This window comes from Cynocephalus volans, chromosome 1 (assembly GCF_027409185.1).
Source record: "Cynocephalus volans isolate mCynVol1 chromosome 1, mCynVol1.pri, whole genome shotgun sequence".
NCBI lineage: Eukaryota > Metazoa > Chordata > Mammalia > Dermoptera > Cynocephalidae > Cynocephalus > Cynocephalus volans.
In genome coordinates, this window is record NC_084460.1 from 238470013 (window position 1) to 238484603 (window position 14591).

The 14591-nt window shown below is 41.0% G+C and overlaps 1 protein-coding gene across 1 annotated transcript in view; it reads left to right on the forward strand.

Moving 5' to 3' along the window:
- MYO3B (myosin IIIB) overlaps positions 1–14591 on the forward strand; it is a 386192-nt gene that overhangs the window by 160611 nt on the left and 210990 nt on the right. The window contains exons 14-19 of the mRNA XM_063085773.1: positions 93–176; positions 1083–1285; positions 5607–5705; positions 6061–6175; positions 13411–13537; positions 14339–14549. Coding sequence (XP_062941843.1) covers positions 93–176; positions 1083–1285; positions 5607–5705; positions 6061–6175; positions 13411–13537; positions 14339–14549 — 839 coding nt within the window. The remainder of the gene's footprint in view (positions 1–92; positions 177–1082; positions 1286–5606; positions 5706–6060; positions 6176–13410; positions 13538–14338; positions 14550–14591) is intronic.

Below are 14591 nucleotides of genomic sequence, written 5' to 3' on the forward strand. Positions count from 1 at the left end.
CAGTAGTGGATGTTATATGAAAACCAAACTTGAGCACACAAGTCGTTTCTGTGCTATGAATTCTACATTTGACACTCCATTTTCTCTGTCAGTGCATTGTCATCAGTGGAGAGAGTGGCTCTGGGAAGACAGAAAGCGCCCACCTGATTGTTCAGCATTTGACTTACTTGGGAAAGGTATTGACTAATCTGTTTTTTGTATGGTGGATAGAAGTTCCTACAGAGTAACTGCATATTTTATAAATGATGGAAGTGCTGTTTTTCATTAGGGGTTACATATAAACATTTCATCTTTGTTAGGTTTGCTTCCTGTTAGCGAGGCCTCTTAAGATGTCAGCATGCCATCCTTCTTTCCCATACTGAGGAAAATAATGCCAACACGAATTTACTAGATTATCGGCAGTTAATTTTTCATGTTTTCAATGTAATAGAAACATTTAGTAATTACACAGTAAATGTGGTTAAACACTAGAAACAAGATCAGGGAGAGCCACTACAGTGATTAACGGGATGGAAAACAGAAATCTTTCAGCAGAAGTTGAGGGAAATGAAAATGTTCAGTTTGGTCAAATGGAGATTGAAGGAATGACTTCAAAAATAGCCCATTAATTACATATGCTCAGAATTAGGTGACTAAGAGAGAACTTAAGAAATATTTTTTATAGGTAAGGTTTATTCAATATTATAATGGATGACTGAGAAAAGTTATGAGATTTCTATTTAAAGTTCTTTCTAAACTGTTTAGGCATTTTATCTGTCAAGAATTTTAAGTGAAATGCAGCTAGATTTAAAAGCCACTGTCCTGATCTAGCCTAATCTGATTCATATGCACCTGAGAAAACGATGCTGGTAGTTATGCCTATTTCTCCAAATGGAGCTCTTTGTAAAAAGCCAATGTGCTAGCCTGGCTGGTTAGCTCAGCTGGTTGGAGCATACTGCTGATAACACCAAGGTCCAGGGTTCAATCCCTGTACCGGCCAGCTGCAAAAATAAATAAAGGACAATGTGAATGTTGGTGGACCAGGGAGAAACACCTGGCAAATTTGCTGCAGGCTCCTCTTGATTGTTCTCTGTTTGGCACAGGCCAGTAATCAGACCTTGAGAAAGAAAATTCTCCAAGTCAACGCCCTGGTTGAAGCCTTTGGGAACGCATGCACTGCCATCAATGACAACTCGAGCCGTTTTGGAAAATATCTGGAAATGATGTTTACCCCAACCGGAGTTGTGATGGGGGCAAGAATCTCTGAATATCTCCTCGAAAAATCCAGAGTTATAAAGCAGGCAGCGTATGTGCCCTTTTCCGTCCACTCTGTTTTTGCTCTGCAATATGAACTGGGAGGCTTTGGGAATTTTAATGGCTTCATTTTCACTCTTGTTCTTAGCATTCCCAGCTTCCCCAAGAGCAAGGAATCATTTAAGCAAAGGATCAATGGTAATTTCTGACCTAAAAGATGTTAAGAGGCAGAGTACAAAGGGCTGGGGTGTGAGTGCTTTAGGGATAAGTATGCTGGTTTCTCCTGAGTCGGTTGTATCTGGTAGAATTTAACAGCATTGCAGACACTCTTAAAAATCATTATGTCACTTAAAACTGATCTTGTCTATAAAAAAAGCACTAAGAATATTCAACATGTTATTTTTTCCCCTTCGTTGAGAGAGAAAACAACAATTACTCTGTTTTAAGAAGAGCAGTATAGTTATATAATCAATATCATGGGCTTTGCTCTGGGTTCAAATGCTGGCTCTGACATTTACTGTGTGACCTTGGGCATGTCACTAACCCTCTCTGTGACTCATTTGTGAAATGGAGATGCTTCTAGTGCCAATCTCATGGGTTTGTTGTGAGGATTAGTGAGTTCGTTTATATAAAATTACTTAAAAGAATGCCTGTTATGGTACACGCTATCAAAATATTAGCCACTCTTTCTATTATTATTAGAGGACACTAGAGTTTCTCAGGAGCATGGCTTCCTACGTACATACCTATGCATTATTGAATGCCTGCTGCATGCCAGCGCTGTGCTCTCTGCAGGGATTGCAAGAGTAAACACAACCAACAAGGCCCCTATATTCACAGAGCTTGGAGTGTGGGTGTGTGGGAGAGGGGCCGGGGAGGACCAAAGGCATTAAACAAATAAACTGATATGTAGAGCAATTGTGACAAGTACCAGAAAGCAATGTAAGGTGCTATGAAGATGAAACAGGGGAGAAAGGCACATAATCTAGTCCAGGAAGAAAGAGGGGCTCTCAGGATCATTAAAAGTTTGTTAATGAGTTAGGGACAGGAACAGGGAGGGAGAGAGTGGCAACAATGAGACTGAGACCAGATCATGCCAGGCTTTTGGAACCAGGCAGAAGATTTTGAACCTTTTCCTAAGGGCACTAGGAAGGCATTGAACGTTTTCAAGCAGGGGAGACACAAAACCCAACTTGCATTTTGAAATGCTCACACGAGCTTCAGTGGGCAAATGGATCGGGGAGATGCAAGAGGGATTGATGTCATTAGGAGGCTATTGCAAGCCCACATGATAGAGAACATGGGTGTGGACTAAGGTGGCAGTAGTGGAGATGCAGAGACGTTGACAAGTCTGAGAGGTGCTGTGCAGGCAGAACCACTGGGCTCATGCTAGGTTAAGAGCCTCCGCGTCTTCCCCGTCATGCACTTGTGGTCTCCTCATGCAGTGGGGACTGGTGTGAACGTCAAACAAATGAACAAGAAGATAGAGGAAGAGTCATTTAAGCTTCCCCGTGGCTTTTTGATTAATTCTTATGAGGTCCCCTGCTTCTTTCTCCCCAAATTAGAATGATTTTAAAATTTAGGGAGCTATCTCTGACAGACTGGAAACTACAGTGTTCTGTGTTCAAAAGTAAAGTGGTCTTTTACAAAGATAATGTGACGGGGATTCCACTCAAAGCTATGTCACTTCTTGTGGTATTATCGCTTATTAACATAAATATCTTTCTACCTTACTTTTACTTTTTAGTATGTGGGCATACTAATGTCAACCTCACAAGGTGGTTATGAGAATTAAATGAGATAAAGAGAAGATGAGGCCTGTGCAAGTCCTGTTCGTCTAACCTTTGTGGTTCTGCCCCCTTTGGACATCCTGTAGGGTTACCCTTCTTGGCCCCCTTGTGGCTGGGTGTGGTCTTATGAAGGTTCTAGCAAATGGGCATTTAATGGCAACTCTCCAGAGTCTGGCCAAGTGTAAGGCGGTGGCTGCTCCATCAGCCTGGGCCCACCAGTCACTACAGTGAGCACAGCCCCACTGCCAGCCCATCATGGACATGTGCTCAGAGCAAGAAGTAAGCTTTTGTGAGCTAAGCTACTAAGATCATGGGACATCTGTTACTGCAACAAAATCTAGCCAATCCTGATAGACATAAAGGGATGAAAACCAAATTGAATTTATGCTATGGATGGATGTTGGCAGGAAAAGCTTGAAAGAATTGAGAGCTAGAGGTATCTGTAGAAAAACTACAGGAAGGTAAGAGCAGGAAGGGTCAGCCAAAGCCTGCACGTGTAACAGAGGCTAAAGAAGAAACGACGCTCATACCAGGCATGCAGGTGCCCATCTCAGCGGATGGCGCCCCCTTACTCAATGCTCGAGGTAGAGACCTGGGGGGCAGACTCCAGACCCCTTCCCCTCACCACCCTCCTTCAGTCCAGTAGGACGTTCTTTTGGTTGTTTCTCCAAAATATGTAATTAAGCTTCTTGTTCTCCATCACCTCTGCCATTACCCTATCCAAGGCACTCTGCTCTCTCACCTGGGCCTCCTAATTGGTCTCCCTGATCCTTCTCGGCTTCTTACCATCTAGTCTTCATCCTGCAGCTGGAGAGCACTTTTCTCAACACAAGTCTGTGCATGTCACACACTTACAGTGCACCCCAGTTCTAGTTTAAAACACCGCAAGTAATTCTAATTGCTTAATCAACAAATCCCCATGATGGTCTAACAAGGCCTTGCGTGGCCTGGCCCTGCCTACCTGCTCACCTGCTCCCTCTTCCCTGGTGCTCTGGTGCTACGTGGGTGTTGTGCTCAGAGCCTTTGTGTCTGTGCTGCTCCCTCTGTTTGGGATACTTTTTCCCCTTCTCTTTGTAGCTCCTTCCAGCTCCTTCTCATGCTGCAGAGTTTCACTCAAGTGTTATTTCCTTAGAGAGCCCTTCTCCTGACTTGATACAAGTAACCCTCATTCCCCAGCATTATTCTTTATCCTAGTCCCTGCTTGTTTCTTTCAAAGCCCTCCTCATAAGTTTCCTTGTTGTTCCATCTAACTCCATTACTAGAATGGACACCCAAGAGGACATGAATTGTCTTTGTCCTATACTCTTGACATCTCTGCAGTGCCCGCCATGATTGGCACTTATTAAATGTATTAGTTGAATAGTAACTTTTTTACTATCTATATGAATCCCATAACAACATGTTGTATACCTTAAATATACACAATAAAACTTATTTAAAAAATGAAAATAAATGTATTAGTTGAGTGAACAAATGAGTGAGAAATGGCAGGTAGAGTCATCTAGGATACAGGGCAGGGTTAAGAATGCACCAGAAGAGCCTTGACAGGATAAATGACCAAATGAGGGTGGGGATACCCAAGAGAGGCTGGAGAAAAAAATGGGGGCCATGTCACAAATGGGGACATAGGAGAAAAGGAAGACAAGTTTTCTTTCACAGAGCCAGGTTGGCCAAGGAGAGGATTTGCCAAAGCCCAGGGGTATCAACGGAAGATACTGTTCTCTGCCAGAGGAAAGAAAGGGAACTGGAGCAGTGCTTTTCAAACTATCTGTGCTGAAGGACCAGTTTTTTAAAATTCCCAACCCATTGTGACTAATACCTTTGTAAAATACAATGACAATGAATTATCAAAAAAATTATCATGCTCTTGGATGTCATGGCAATGTCACTTGCTATAAAATGTTTAGGCGTGTACTCTCTAGTTCCTTCTGTCTCCATAGGCAGACACCAGTCGACAGACCATGCTTAGAGTAGCACCTAGCTAGAGGACCCTGGCCAGGTGGCCTAAAAGGTGGACAGCAGGAGACCAGGGGGACTGATGAATAACATTTTGAATGGTATTTGAAAGAACACTGATTTGGGAGAGTGGAGACCTCGGTCCTGGGACCAATTCCACTCCCTAACCTGCTGTACAAGTGGCAAGCCACTTTTAGGGAGAGAGAGGTGATGTCTGGGGCTCCAGGAAAGTAGGAGATTTGGCCCAATTCTTTCAGCTGACCTCACTGTCTCTGAAGCAGCAGGGACTACAAACAGAAGCATGTAGCAGAAATGAACAGGCATTTGGACCGGAATAGAAATATCTCTAAACGTGTAACCTGAGCTGTTTCCTGTAAATGTTCCATTCTCTAAAACCTCCTTCTGCTTATAGTAACAATAAATGTGTTTAATAATGTAAGATTGTGACAATCATTATACTAATCCTATCACTATTACTATTCTGTAACTTGGATGTAGCATATTTAATTGCTTAAAAATGCAAATTTGCTATGGAATAATATTTTGCACAAAAAGAAAATGGTGTAAATTACTTGGGGTGGGGAAGCCCAGAATGTTATTAATAAAGTCCCTTCCCCTTTTTTTCAGGGGAGAGAAAAATTTTCACATATTTTACCATATTTATGCTGGTCTTTATCATCAAAAGAAACTTTCTGAGTTTAGACTTCCTGAGGAAAAGCCTCCTAGGTAAGTGTCAGGTGTTTTGGTTTTTAATTTTTAATGAATGTGCAATTAGCAATTGACAGACTCAGAAGTAAATGGAATAGGCTGTTTTCCTAACTGGAAATGCACAATCTATTTAACTGAGATATCCAGGATGAAGTGGCAGGAACTACATTTCACAATTTGCATTTTCTAGAAAGTTCAGAAACTCAACTGCAGCCATTTTACTCAGCCATGTGCACTGTAGTTCCACCACAGTTTTGGATGGTAAAGAAAGTGCCCTTGCAAAGAAGGAACCCAAGTGGCACCTGCCCTGGCATTTGAGGTGCTATTCTCAAGTCATTGCTCATTCTGTTTGGTCATACTCCACTTCATTTAGGTACATAGCTGGTGAAACTGGAAGGGTGATGCTCGACATAACTTCCAAGGAGTCTTACCGAAGACAATTTGAAGCAATTCAGCATTGCTTCAGGATTATAGGGTTCACTGACAAGGTAAGTATTGTCAAGAGAGAGAGAAACTCTAGTGCTGATAGAGTTCCTCAGATGAATGTGAATGAACATGTGGATGGTCTAACTTGGGGCAGGAAACTTGCATTTCAAATGCTGTGTTGGTCATGTTGTAAGGTCTTGCTATGACAAGGTGTGGCCTGAGGACCAGAAACATTGTCATTGCCTGAGAGCTTGTTACAAATGCAGACGCTCAGGTCCATCCAAGAACAACTAAATCAGCATCTGCATTTTAGCAAGATGCCCTGGCAAACATCAAAGTAGGAGAAGCACTGGTGTAAGGATTGTGTGCCTATGAATTGTTATCTTGTCAGTTCGCTATGGCTCTCATAACAAACACCAAAACAATACTGCTCTTTTTCGAGTTGGGGTTGTTTCAACCATTTAAGTGAATTGTGAATAGAAGGACAGAAATATGTAGGTTACACCCAAGCCACAGAAATATATTTATGCGAGTAGTTCCTTCTGCACCAAGACAGATTAATTAAAATCCTTTCAACTTTCTTGCAGTCACTTCCTTCTCCACGGTACACTGTTGCACGTTATTAACTATAGCTCTGAGTACTGTTCTCCTTTTATCTTACTAGATGCAGGCTGTCTCTATTAAAATATATGCTAGGGGTGACAGATAATATTTATAACCCTAGGCTCAAATATTATTCTGTAATACCTTATGTCATAATTTCTGGGCTTCATGCCATCAATTTTGCAAAATATATAGATTCTGTTGCTTTTCCAACAAAGGGGGTGAATGATTAGGAGGTAAGTGAGAGTGTTAAATCTTAAGGGATTAGATTATGAGACACTCCAGTTATACCTAGACAGCCACTCTAGATAAAGGATTGCTTCTGTAATCCAATGAGTTTGGCTAGCCCTTCACTCCCCAGCATGGCTGATTTTAGTCTAGCCAGCTGTTAATTTTCTCTGTCAGCCTCCCATAGACTTTAAACTGACAGACAGTGGAAGATCCCAAAGGGCAGATAAAAATAGAAATATATTTCCCCTTGGCTCCTTAGAGAAGAGCAATTAAACAGATTCCAGCATTGTTAAAGGACCTTTATGGTTATTAACTTATACAGCCAGTTTTTATCAAAGATGCATCACCAGAAGAATCAAAGCATGGTAGAGATGTCAGTAGAGCCATTTAAAATCACCTGATCATGCCAAAGTATTCAGGCCATGCTTCCTTAAAGGGGTGTAGGAACCATAGAGAAGTCAGCCCATAGGACTAAAAATATTTTGCTTTCAGTGAGTACAAAGATAGTTATAGAATACTGTGAAGAGATCAGTCCTAGCTCTAAAAGAAAGTCTATAATGGAACTGTTCTAATATTAGAAATGTACTGCTAATAATAATAAAAAAAACAGATGCTATCTGTTTTAAGATTAAAAAATTAGAAACAGAAGAAATTAAGTATATTAAGTATATGTCCTTGAAGCAAGCCATCCCTAACCCCTGTGGAAAAAAAGTACAATAGAAATGAACGAATGACTGCATAAATGAATATAAAAAGACACAAATGTAAAGATGGGGAGCATTCTTAATTTGTGCCTGGTCTCGATTGTCAGATGAATAACCAGAATGTAATGATATGTGTGTCTCTATCTTCACCATGGGCCACATTAATTCACACCGGAAACAAACCAACTTATGTCAGCCATAAATGTTGGAAATAAAAGAGGCTAGACCTTGTCTCTCTCACCCTAAATTCTGTGGTTATGTCTCTGCAGACAACCTGTTTTGCTGAATTAACTCAGTTGGCTTTATGTTTATAAACCCCCAGTAGTGTGGCTAAATTCAGAATGATTCAGTTGAATGTAGTCAGGCAGCAGATGCCAAGTAGCCAATGTGACAGAACTTTCTCTTAAGTTTTTCTGGCAGATATTTCTAGACAGACCTTAAATGAATTGGTCAATTTAATGAAAATCATGGTTCCTGTCCTTTCTTATAATGTCACTAGTTCCTTTCGGGAATCCCTTCAGTTTTTCCCAAAACTTTACAGCAAAATTGAGTAGCAAACCTTAGTGTGAACTCAGGAGCATGAATTTGAATTCTGGGGCACCAGCCAAAAGTATTTGAAAGAACGCTTGACCCTGAGTTTGTTGTAAAGAAACTTCCCTGGTGAAAGGAATCTTCCAGTAAGATGATGGCTCCTTGAAGAGGGCTTGGGGGATTATGTCTAAGACCCTATTGTGATGATCAGTGCTTTTGAACTTTTATTTCTGGAGCCAAACCATACTATTTTTGTTTAATATTATGCTGTCTTGCTGGTATAGGAATGATCATAACACATTAAATAAATTGAGTTTTAGGTGTGTTTATCTTTAACACTACATGAAAACTTTTTGGTGAGATGATCTGTGTGGTGGTCAAGATACTGCAGATCCCTGGATGCAGAGGTTAGGGAGAAGCTTTTGAGATCCAGGCAACATTTCTTCCCTTTCTTCAAAGTAGATTATAAATTGAGCAAGTACTGCTGAAGAGAGATTGAAGGGCTATATGTTAAAATATAACTTGGGGGTCTTAAGGATTTCCAATGTGTTGATGACAGACAATAGGGTACCACTGACTTTTTAAAAAATAACCTTATTAGCATATTAATTATTACAAATTGTAATTATTCTTTATGCCCCTTACCCGACCAATCCCTCCCCAACCCTCTCCCTCCCCTCCCTCATCTCTAGTATCCTTAGGTTTGTTCTCTCCTTCTGAAAGTTCAATGTATTATTATGGTCTTTTTCTTTTCTTTTCTTCTCTTTTCTTCTCTTCTCTTCTCTCCTCTTCTCTTCTCTTCTCTCTCTCTCTCTCTCCTTCCTTCCTTCCTTCCTTCCTTCCTTCCTTCCTTCCTTCCTTCCTTCCTTCCTTCCTTCCTTCCTTCCAAGCAACCAGTTATGAGTGAGAACATGCAGTATTTCTCTTTCTGAAATGAAAAGAAATTCTGGCTTATTTCACTTAATTTTCTCCAGGCTCATCCATATTGCTGCAAATGACAGAATTTCATTGTTTTTTATAGCTGAGCAGTATTCCATTGTGTATATAAACCACATTTTCCTTACCTGGTCATCCATTGATGGACATTTAGGTCACTTCCATATCTTGGCTATTGTAAATAGAGCTGCAATGAACATGGGAGTGCATGTATCCTTCGACTGGTGTTTTCCATGCCTTAGGGTATACACCCAGCAGTGACCATTGACTCTTAAGATGCTGAATGTTGTTAGCCTCTGCAAAGGAGACTGAGTAAAGGCGTTGGAATAGAGCCTGTAGGGAGAAGGCCCTTCAGCTGGTCCTAATGCAGTGTTCAGGGCAGAACTGGTTAAAAACTAAAAAGACTTACAGAAAAGGAAAACAATGAAGAGAGACTAGGAGGGGAAGTAAATTCCTAGGGAGGTACCAGATAAATAACTACCTGAGATTCCTATGAGCCAGGCCAGGGGTGATTTCCTTAAATCAGCACCAGGCTAATGAGAAAACCAAGGTTCTTCTCAACATTCAACTTAGCCTCAAGTATGTCTAGGGAATACCTACATCAGTGAAAGAAGTGTCTTCTGAGCAAAAGAGAGGAACAAAGACTGTACATTCTGCGGTGCGGCTTTGATGAAGAAATACTCTCTCTTCCTCACTTTTGCTGACTGGTGATTAAGCTGTGTTCATACCCATCAACAATAAGTTGAGAAACCCAATTGGAGGACTTGTTAGTCTTCTTGATAATATTTCTTGTTCTGAATGAGGTTATTCCATTATATCATATAGAAAGTTAGAAACTTGTAGGAAATAAAAAGAGAAAGCAGCATAGCAAGACTGTAGAAAAGGCAGAGATGCCAGGAAATGCTCCATAGCTGGAGATGAGGCAAGAGAAAACGAGCAAGGCAAGGAGGGTGAAAAAAAAAAAACCTTTCCAGGATGTCTGAAGGGAGAAAAGAAGAGAAATTTGACCAAGAAGTTACAGGGAGGGAGAAGTGACCCCATAGATGGACATACAACTGATTGAACTCTACCATGACAGTCTATGGGTGGTGTTCTGACCTGAACATGGAGGTGGATTTCAGCTCCTAGGTCAGAAAGTGTATTATTAGTCTCTTCATGGTGTTTATAACAGAAATACCTGAAACTAGGTAATTTATAAACAAACTATTTATTGCTTACAGTTCCAGAGGCTGGGAAGTCCAAAGTCTAGGGAACACTTCCGGTGAGGGCCTTGTTCTTGGTGGTGACTCTACACAGCAATGCAGCATATCACATGGCCAATGGCCTGAGCAGAGAAAGAGAGAGAGAGAGAGAGCAAGAGCTTTTTATGTGCTCTCCTTTTAAAGTCATCAGAACCACACCCATGACCACCATTAAACCTCAATGGATTAATCCATTCAGTAGGGCTTGGTCATCACAATCTAGTCACCTCTTCAAGGCCCCACTTTTCAATTACTGTAATAGGATTTCCCACACTCTTAACACTGTCACAATGGGATTTAAGTTTCTAAGACATCAAACTTTGGGGGACACAATTCAATCCATAGCAGAAAGGAAGAACTCATTAACTCAAGCGTAGGGCTTTTAAAGGAGTCAAGCGGGTGGAATAGATCAGACATTTAGCACAGGGAGCACCCAAAGGCTAATAACTCCTTAATGAGCTGAGCATTGGATACCCTGTCCCTACTTCCCTCACTGAACCAAGGGAGGAGACCCAAACTACTGTTAACTTCAGTGTTTGAAGCTCAAAGTTTTTGCTCAAGATCATAGGTAGTTTTACACTTTAAATGGCTGCCTGGGCATTACGCTGAAGAGGATATTGCCAGAGAAACAATGGGGCAAGATGCTGGTCTCAAGGGTATGGCCTTTGATAGCCATTTTCTTTGGGGTCGATCATCACAATGATGAAATGCCTGGAAACCTTCTATGGGGAGGTTCCATGGATTGTACTATAATACATGAAGTGTGTGTGTGTTAATAAGAGGAAATGCTTTTTTTTAAAATCTAAGAGTACTGAGAGTTTTAGATAACCTCTTGAAACAACTGGATATAGAAATAGCAGAACTCACTGCTAGATAGTCTCGACAGTCTCTGTTTTACCTTTTGAGGTCTGCCTCTGTGGGAAGTTGCTCAATGCATTTGGCAAGGCTTGCACTATATTGATCAAGGTAATGATGTGCTGTCATGTTAAATCCGGCAAGTCCCAGAAAACCCATTTGGTAGCTATTCTCTTTAGCCACTCTTATATTGTGTGATTAAACAGTGATTCTTGAAGTAAGAAACATGACATTTTGCACTTGATTTAGAAGTTGGAAGAACAACATTTATCAATAATAGAAGCCTGGTTTAAAATCTTCATTTGTCTTTGTAGCATTATCAGGTTTCCAGCAGATGTCACTATTACAGTCTGTGTTCTGTTTTTTGGCTTTACTGAATAACATTTACAGGAAGACTCAGTTTGGGGGGCAATGCTTATCAATGGTCTAATGACAATTCTGTTAGTTTGCTGTTATGTATAGGACTAAATCAAGTTACCTGCCTGAGTATTTTTTGTGAAAGCATTTTTTTTCTATCTTTAAGCATAAGATGCAGAAATTTCCTGGCTATACCTTTAATTGTTTCACATAGAGAAAATGTAAATTTTTAAATAAATAAATATACTTTTTTTTTTTTTTTTTTTTTTTTACCATTAATGCTACTTATGTTTTCAACTTTCAATATAAAAATAGGACTTAGATAATCTGAACTGTCTTTACTTACATTTCTGACACCAAATATGTCGGGGGTTATTCCCTCACACCAATCAGTTCTCTGACACCAGCTGTATGTCTTACAATTCAATTCAATTCTAACACTATCTACCTGGAGTTAGCATCAGATCCTACAAGTTAAGGGCTCAGTTCTACAAGACTGTTCCCACTTCAGACACAGTCGCAACTCCCAGGCCTCCTGCACTTCTGACTGGCTGGCTATGCATTGGGGTTTCCATAAGTTCTTCCTTAGGTTTGATAATTTGCTAGAATGGCTCACAGAACTCAGAAAAAACACCTAACTTACTGCTAGCAGTTTATTACAAAGGATAGAACTCAGGAATGGCCAAGTGGAAAAAAACGCGTCAGGCAAGATATGTGGGAAGGGGTGCAAAGTTCCCACGCGCTTTGGGCACACCACCACCCAGTGCCTCCATGTGTTCACCAGCCTGGAAGCTCTCCAAATCCTGTCATTCATGGAATTTTATGGATGTTCCATTACATATGCTTGATTGATTAATCATTGGTCCATTGGTGATTAACTCAATCTCCAGCCCCTTTCCCCTCCTCAGAGGTTGGGGGTGGGGGTGGGAGTGTCGGGGTTAGAGGGCTGAAAGTTCCAACCCTTTAATCACATGAACAGTTCCTCTGGCAACCAGCCCCCATCCTGAAGCTATCTAGAGGCCCACCAAGAGTCACCTGCTGAGCATAAACTCAGGTATGGTTGAAAGGCCTTGTTGTGAATAACAAGACTCCTATTACCTTTATTTCTCACTTAAAGAGGTTTAGAAGCTCTTGTACTGAGAACTAGGAACAAAGTCTAAATACATACTTCTTATTATATCACAATATCACAGATAATTTCTAGTGAGTCTTTCAAAATATTTTTTCACTTCACTCATAACTATCTACTCCATCATTTAATTTCAACATGTTCTAGTGAGGAATCAATGAATGCCCTCCCAACTATTTCATAAAAGCTATGTTCAGAAGAGGTTAAGGAAACACCTCCTCTCTTGCTTTGAATAAAAGACCATATCTGAGTTTGGGAGCTGGTACTAGTTAGGGCAAAAGGCTAAGAGTAGCTTAAGCAACAAAGATCAGTTCTCTCCTACATAACCATTCTAAGATAAGTGGTTCAGGTTGAGAGCAACTTCATTCCATGCAATTGTTGTCTGAGGCATTGTCATCAATGGCACATTTGAGGTGGGTTGCTGGGAGTTCCAGCCAGTGGTAATGAGAGAAAGCATGGAGAATGCATGCTCACTTTTGTAAGGCCTAGGCCCAGAAGTGGCCCACGTCCCTCTGCTTGCTCATTTGTTAAAATTTAGTTACATGGCCACCCCTACCTGCAAGGGAGATTGGGAAATTTGTCTGTGTGCCCAGGAAAAGGGGGAGAATGGATTTTGGCAGACATCTAGCAGCAGTTTCCACCACAGGGCTAGTGGTTCATTGGTTTGATTGGCAATGTCCTTCAAACGTGGCTCTCAATGTCCTTTTCAGGAGGTGCACTCAGTGTACAGAATTTTGGCTGGGATTTTGAATATTGGGAACATTGAGTTTGCAGCTATTTCCTCTCAACATCAAACTGATAAAAGTGAGGTGCCCAATGCTGAAGCTTTGGAAAATGGTAATTATTTCATGCTTGTGTGCTGTGTTGCCAAAGCATGTGTTTCTTTCACTTTGGTAGTTCTTCAAAACTCTGTAAAATGTAATAAACCTGTCTCTGGTTTTTCTCCCGGCTCTGGATGTTTTCATTAACCAGTATTTCCCAAAAGATGTCCTATGGAACATCAGTGTTCCTTTCGTAAAATACAAGTAGGTGTTCAGCAGAAAAGGGTTCCATGATGGGTAACTTTGGGCAGTGTTCTTAACCTTAGCTCCTTTTGGAAATCATCTACAAACTTTTGAAAAAAAAATGCAAGAGGTTGGGCCCCACTCTAAACCCACTGAATTTGCACCTACAGTAGAAAAAGCAGGTGCCTATTTATGTTTTTAAAGTTCCACAGGTAATTATGAGGCATGCAGAATGAGAATCTTCAGTTATAAAAAAACAAATTCATTTAATGTATGAAATACCCTTTTGTGTTAAACTGCAGCACTTTTTAGCGCCTTTAATATACTAATGTACTTTGTGATTCTCTAAGAGGAGGATATCGTCTGCAGCTATTCCTCCAACTTATTTAACAAAAGACCACCTCCTCCTCTTCTCTTTCAACAAACACCTGTGAAGAGCTTTCACAACAGTTTGGGAGATACTGTGTTAGTCTGCATGCTTCTTGGCATTGGGGACCTTGTTTGTTTATCTTTGACTCTGAAGTGCCCAGGATAGAGCCTGGCCCATAGTAGATATTGAATAAATGCTAACACAAAACTAAATGAATGAAGGTATGCTCACATTCTCCAGTGTCAACCTTACTCTTTGCTCCAGCTGCTTCAGTTCTCTGCATCAGCCCTGAAGAGCTCCAGGAGGCCCTCACCTCTCACTGTGTGGTCACCCGGGGTGAGACCATTGTCCGCGCCAACACCGTCGACAGGGCTGCAGATGTCAGAGATGCCATGTCCAAAGCCCTGTACGGGAGGCTCTTCAGCTGGATTGTGAATCGCATCAATACACTCCTGCAGCCAGACAAAAACATATGGCAAGTTCCCCTGGGGAGCAGAGGCCTCGAGAGAGCTGTCAT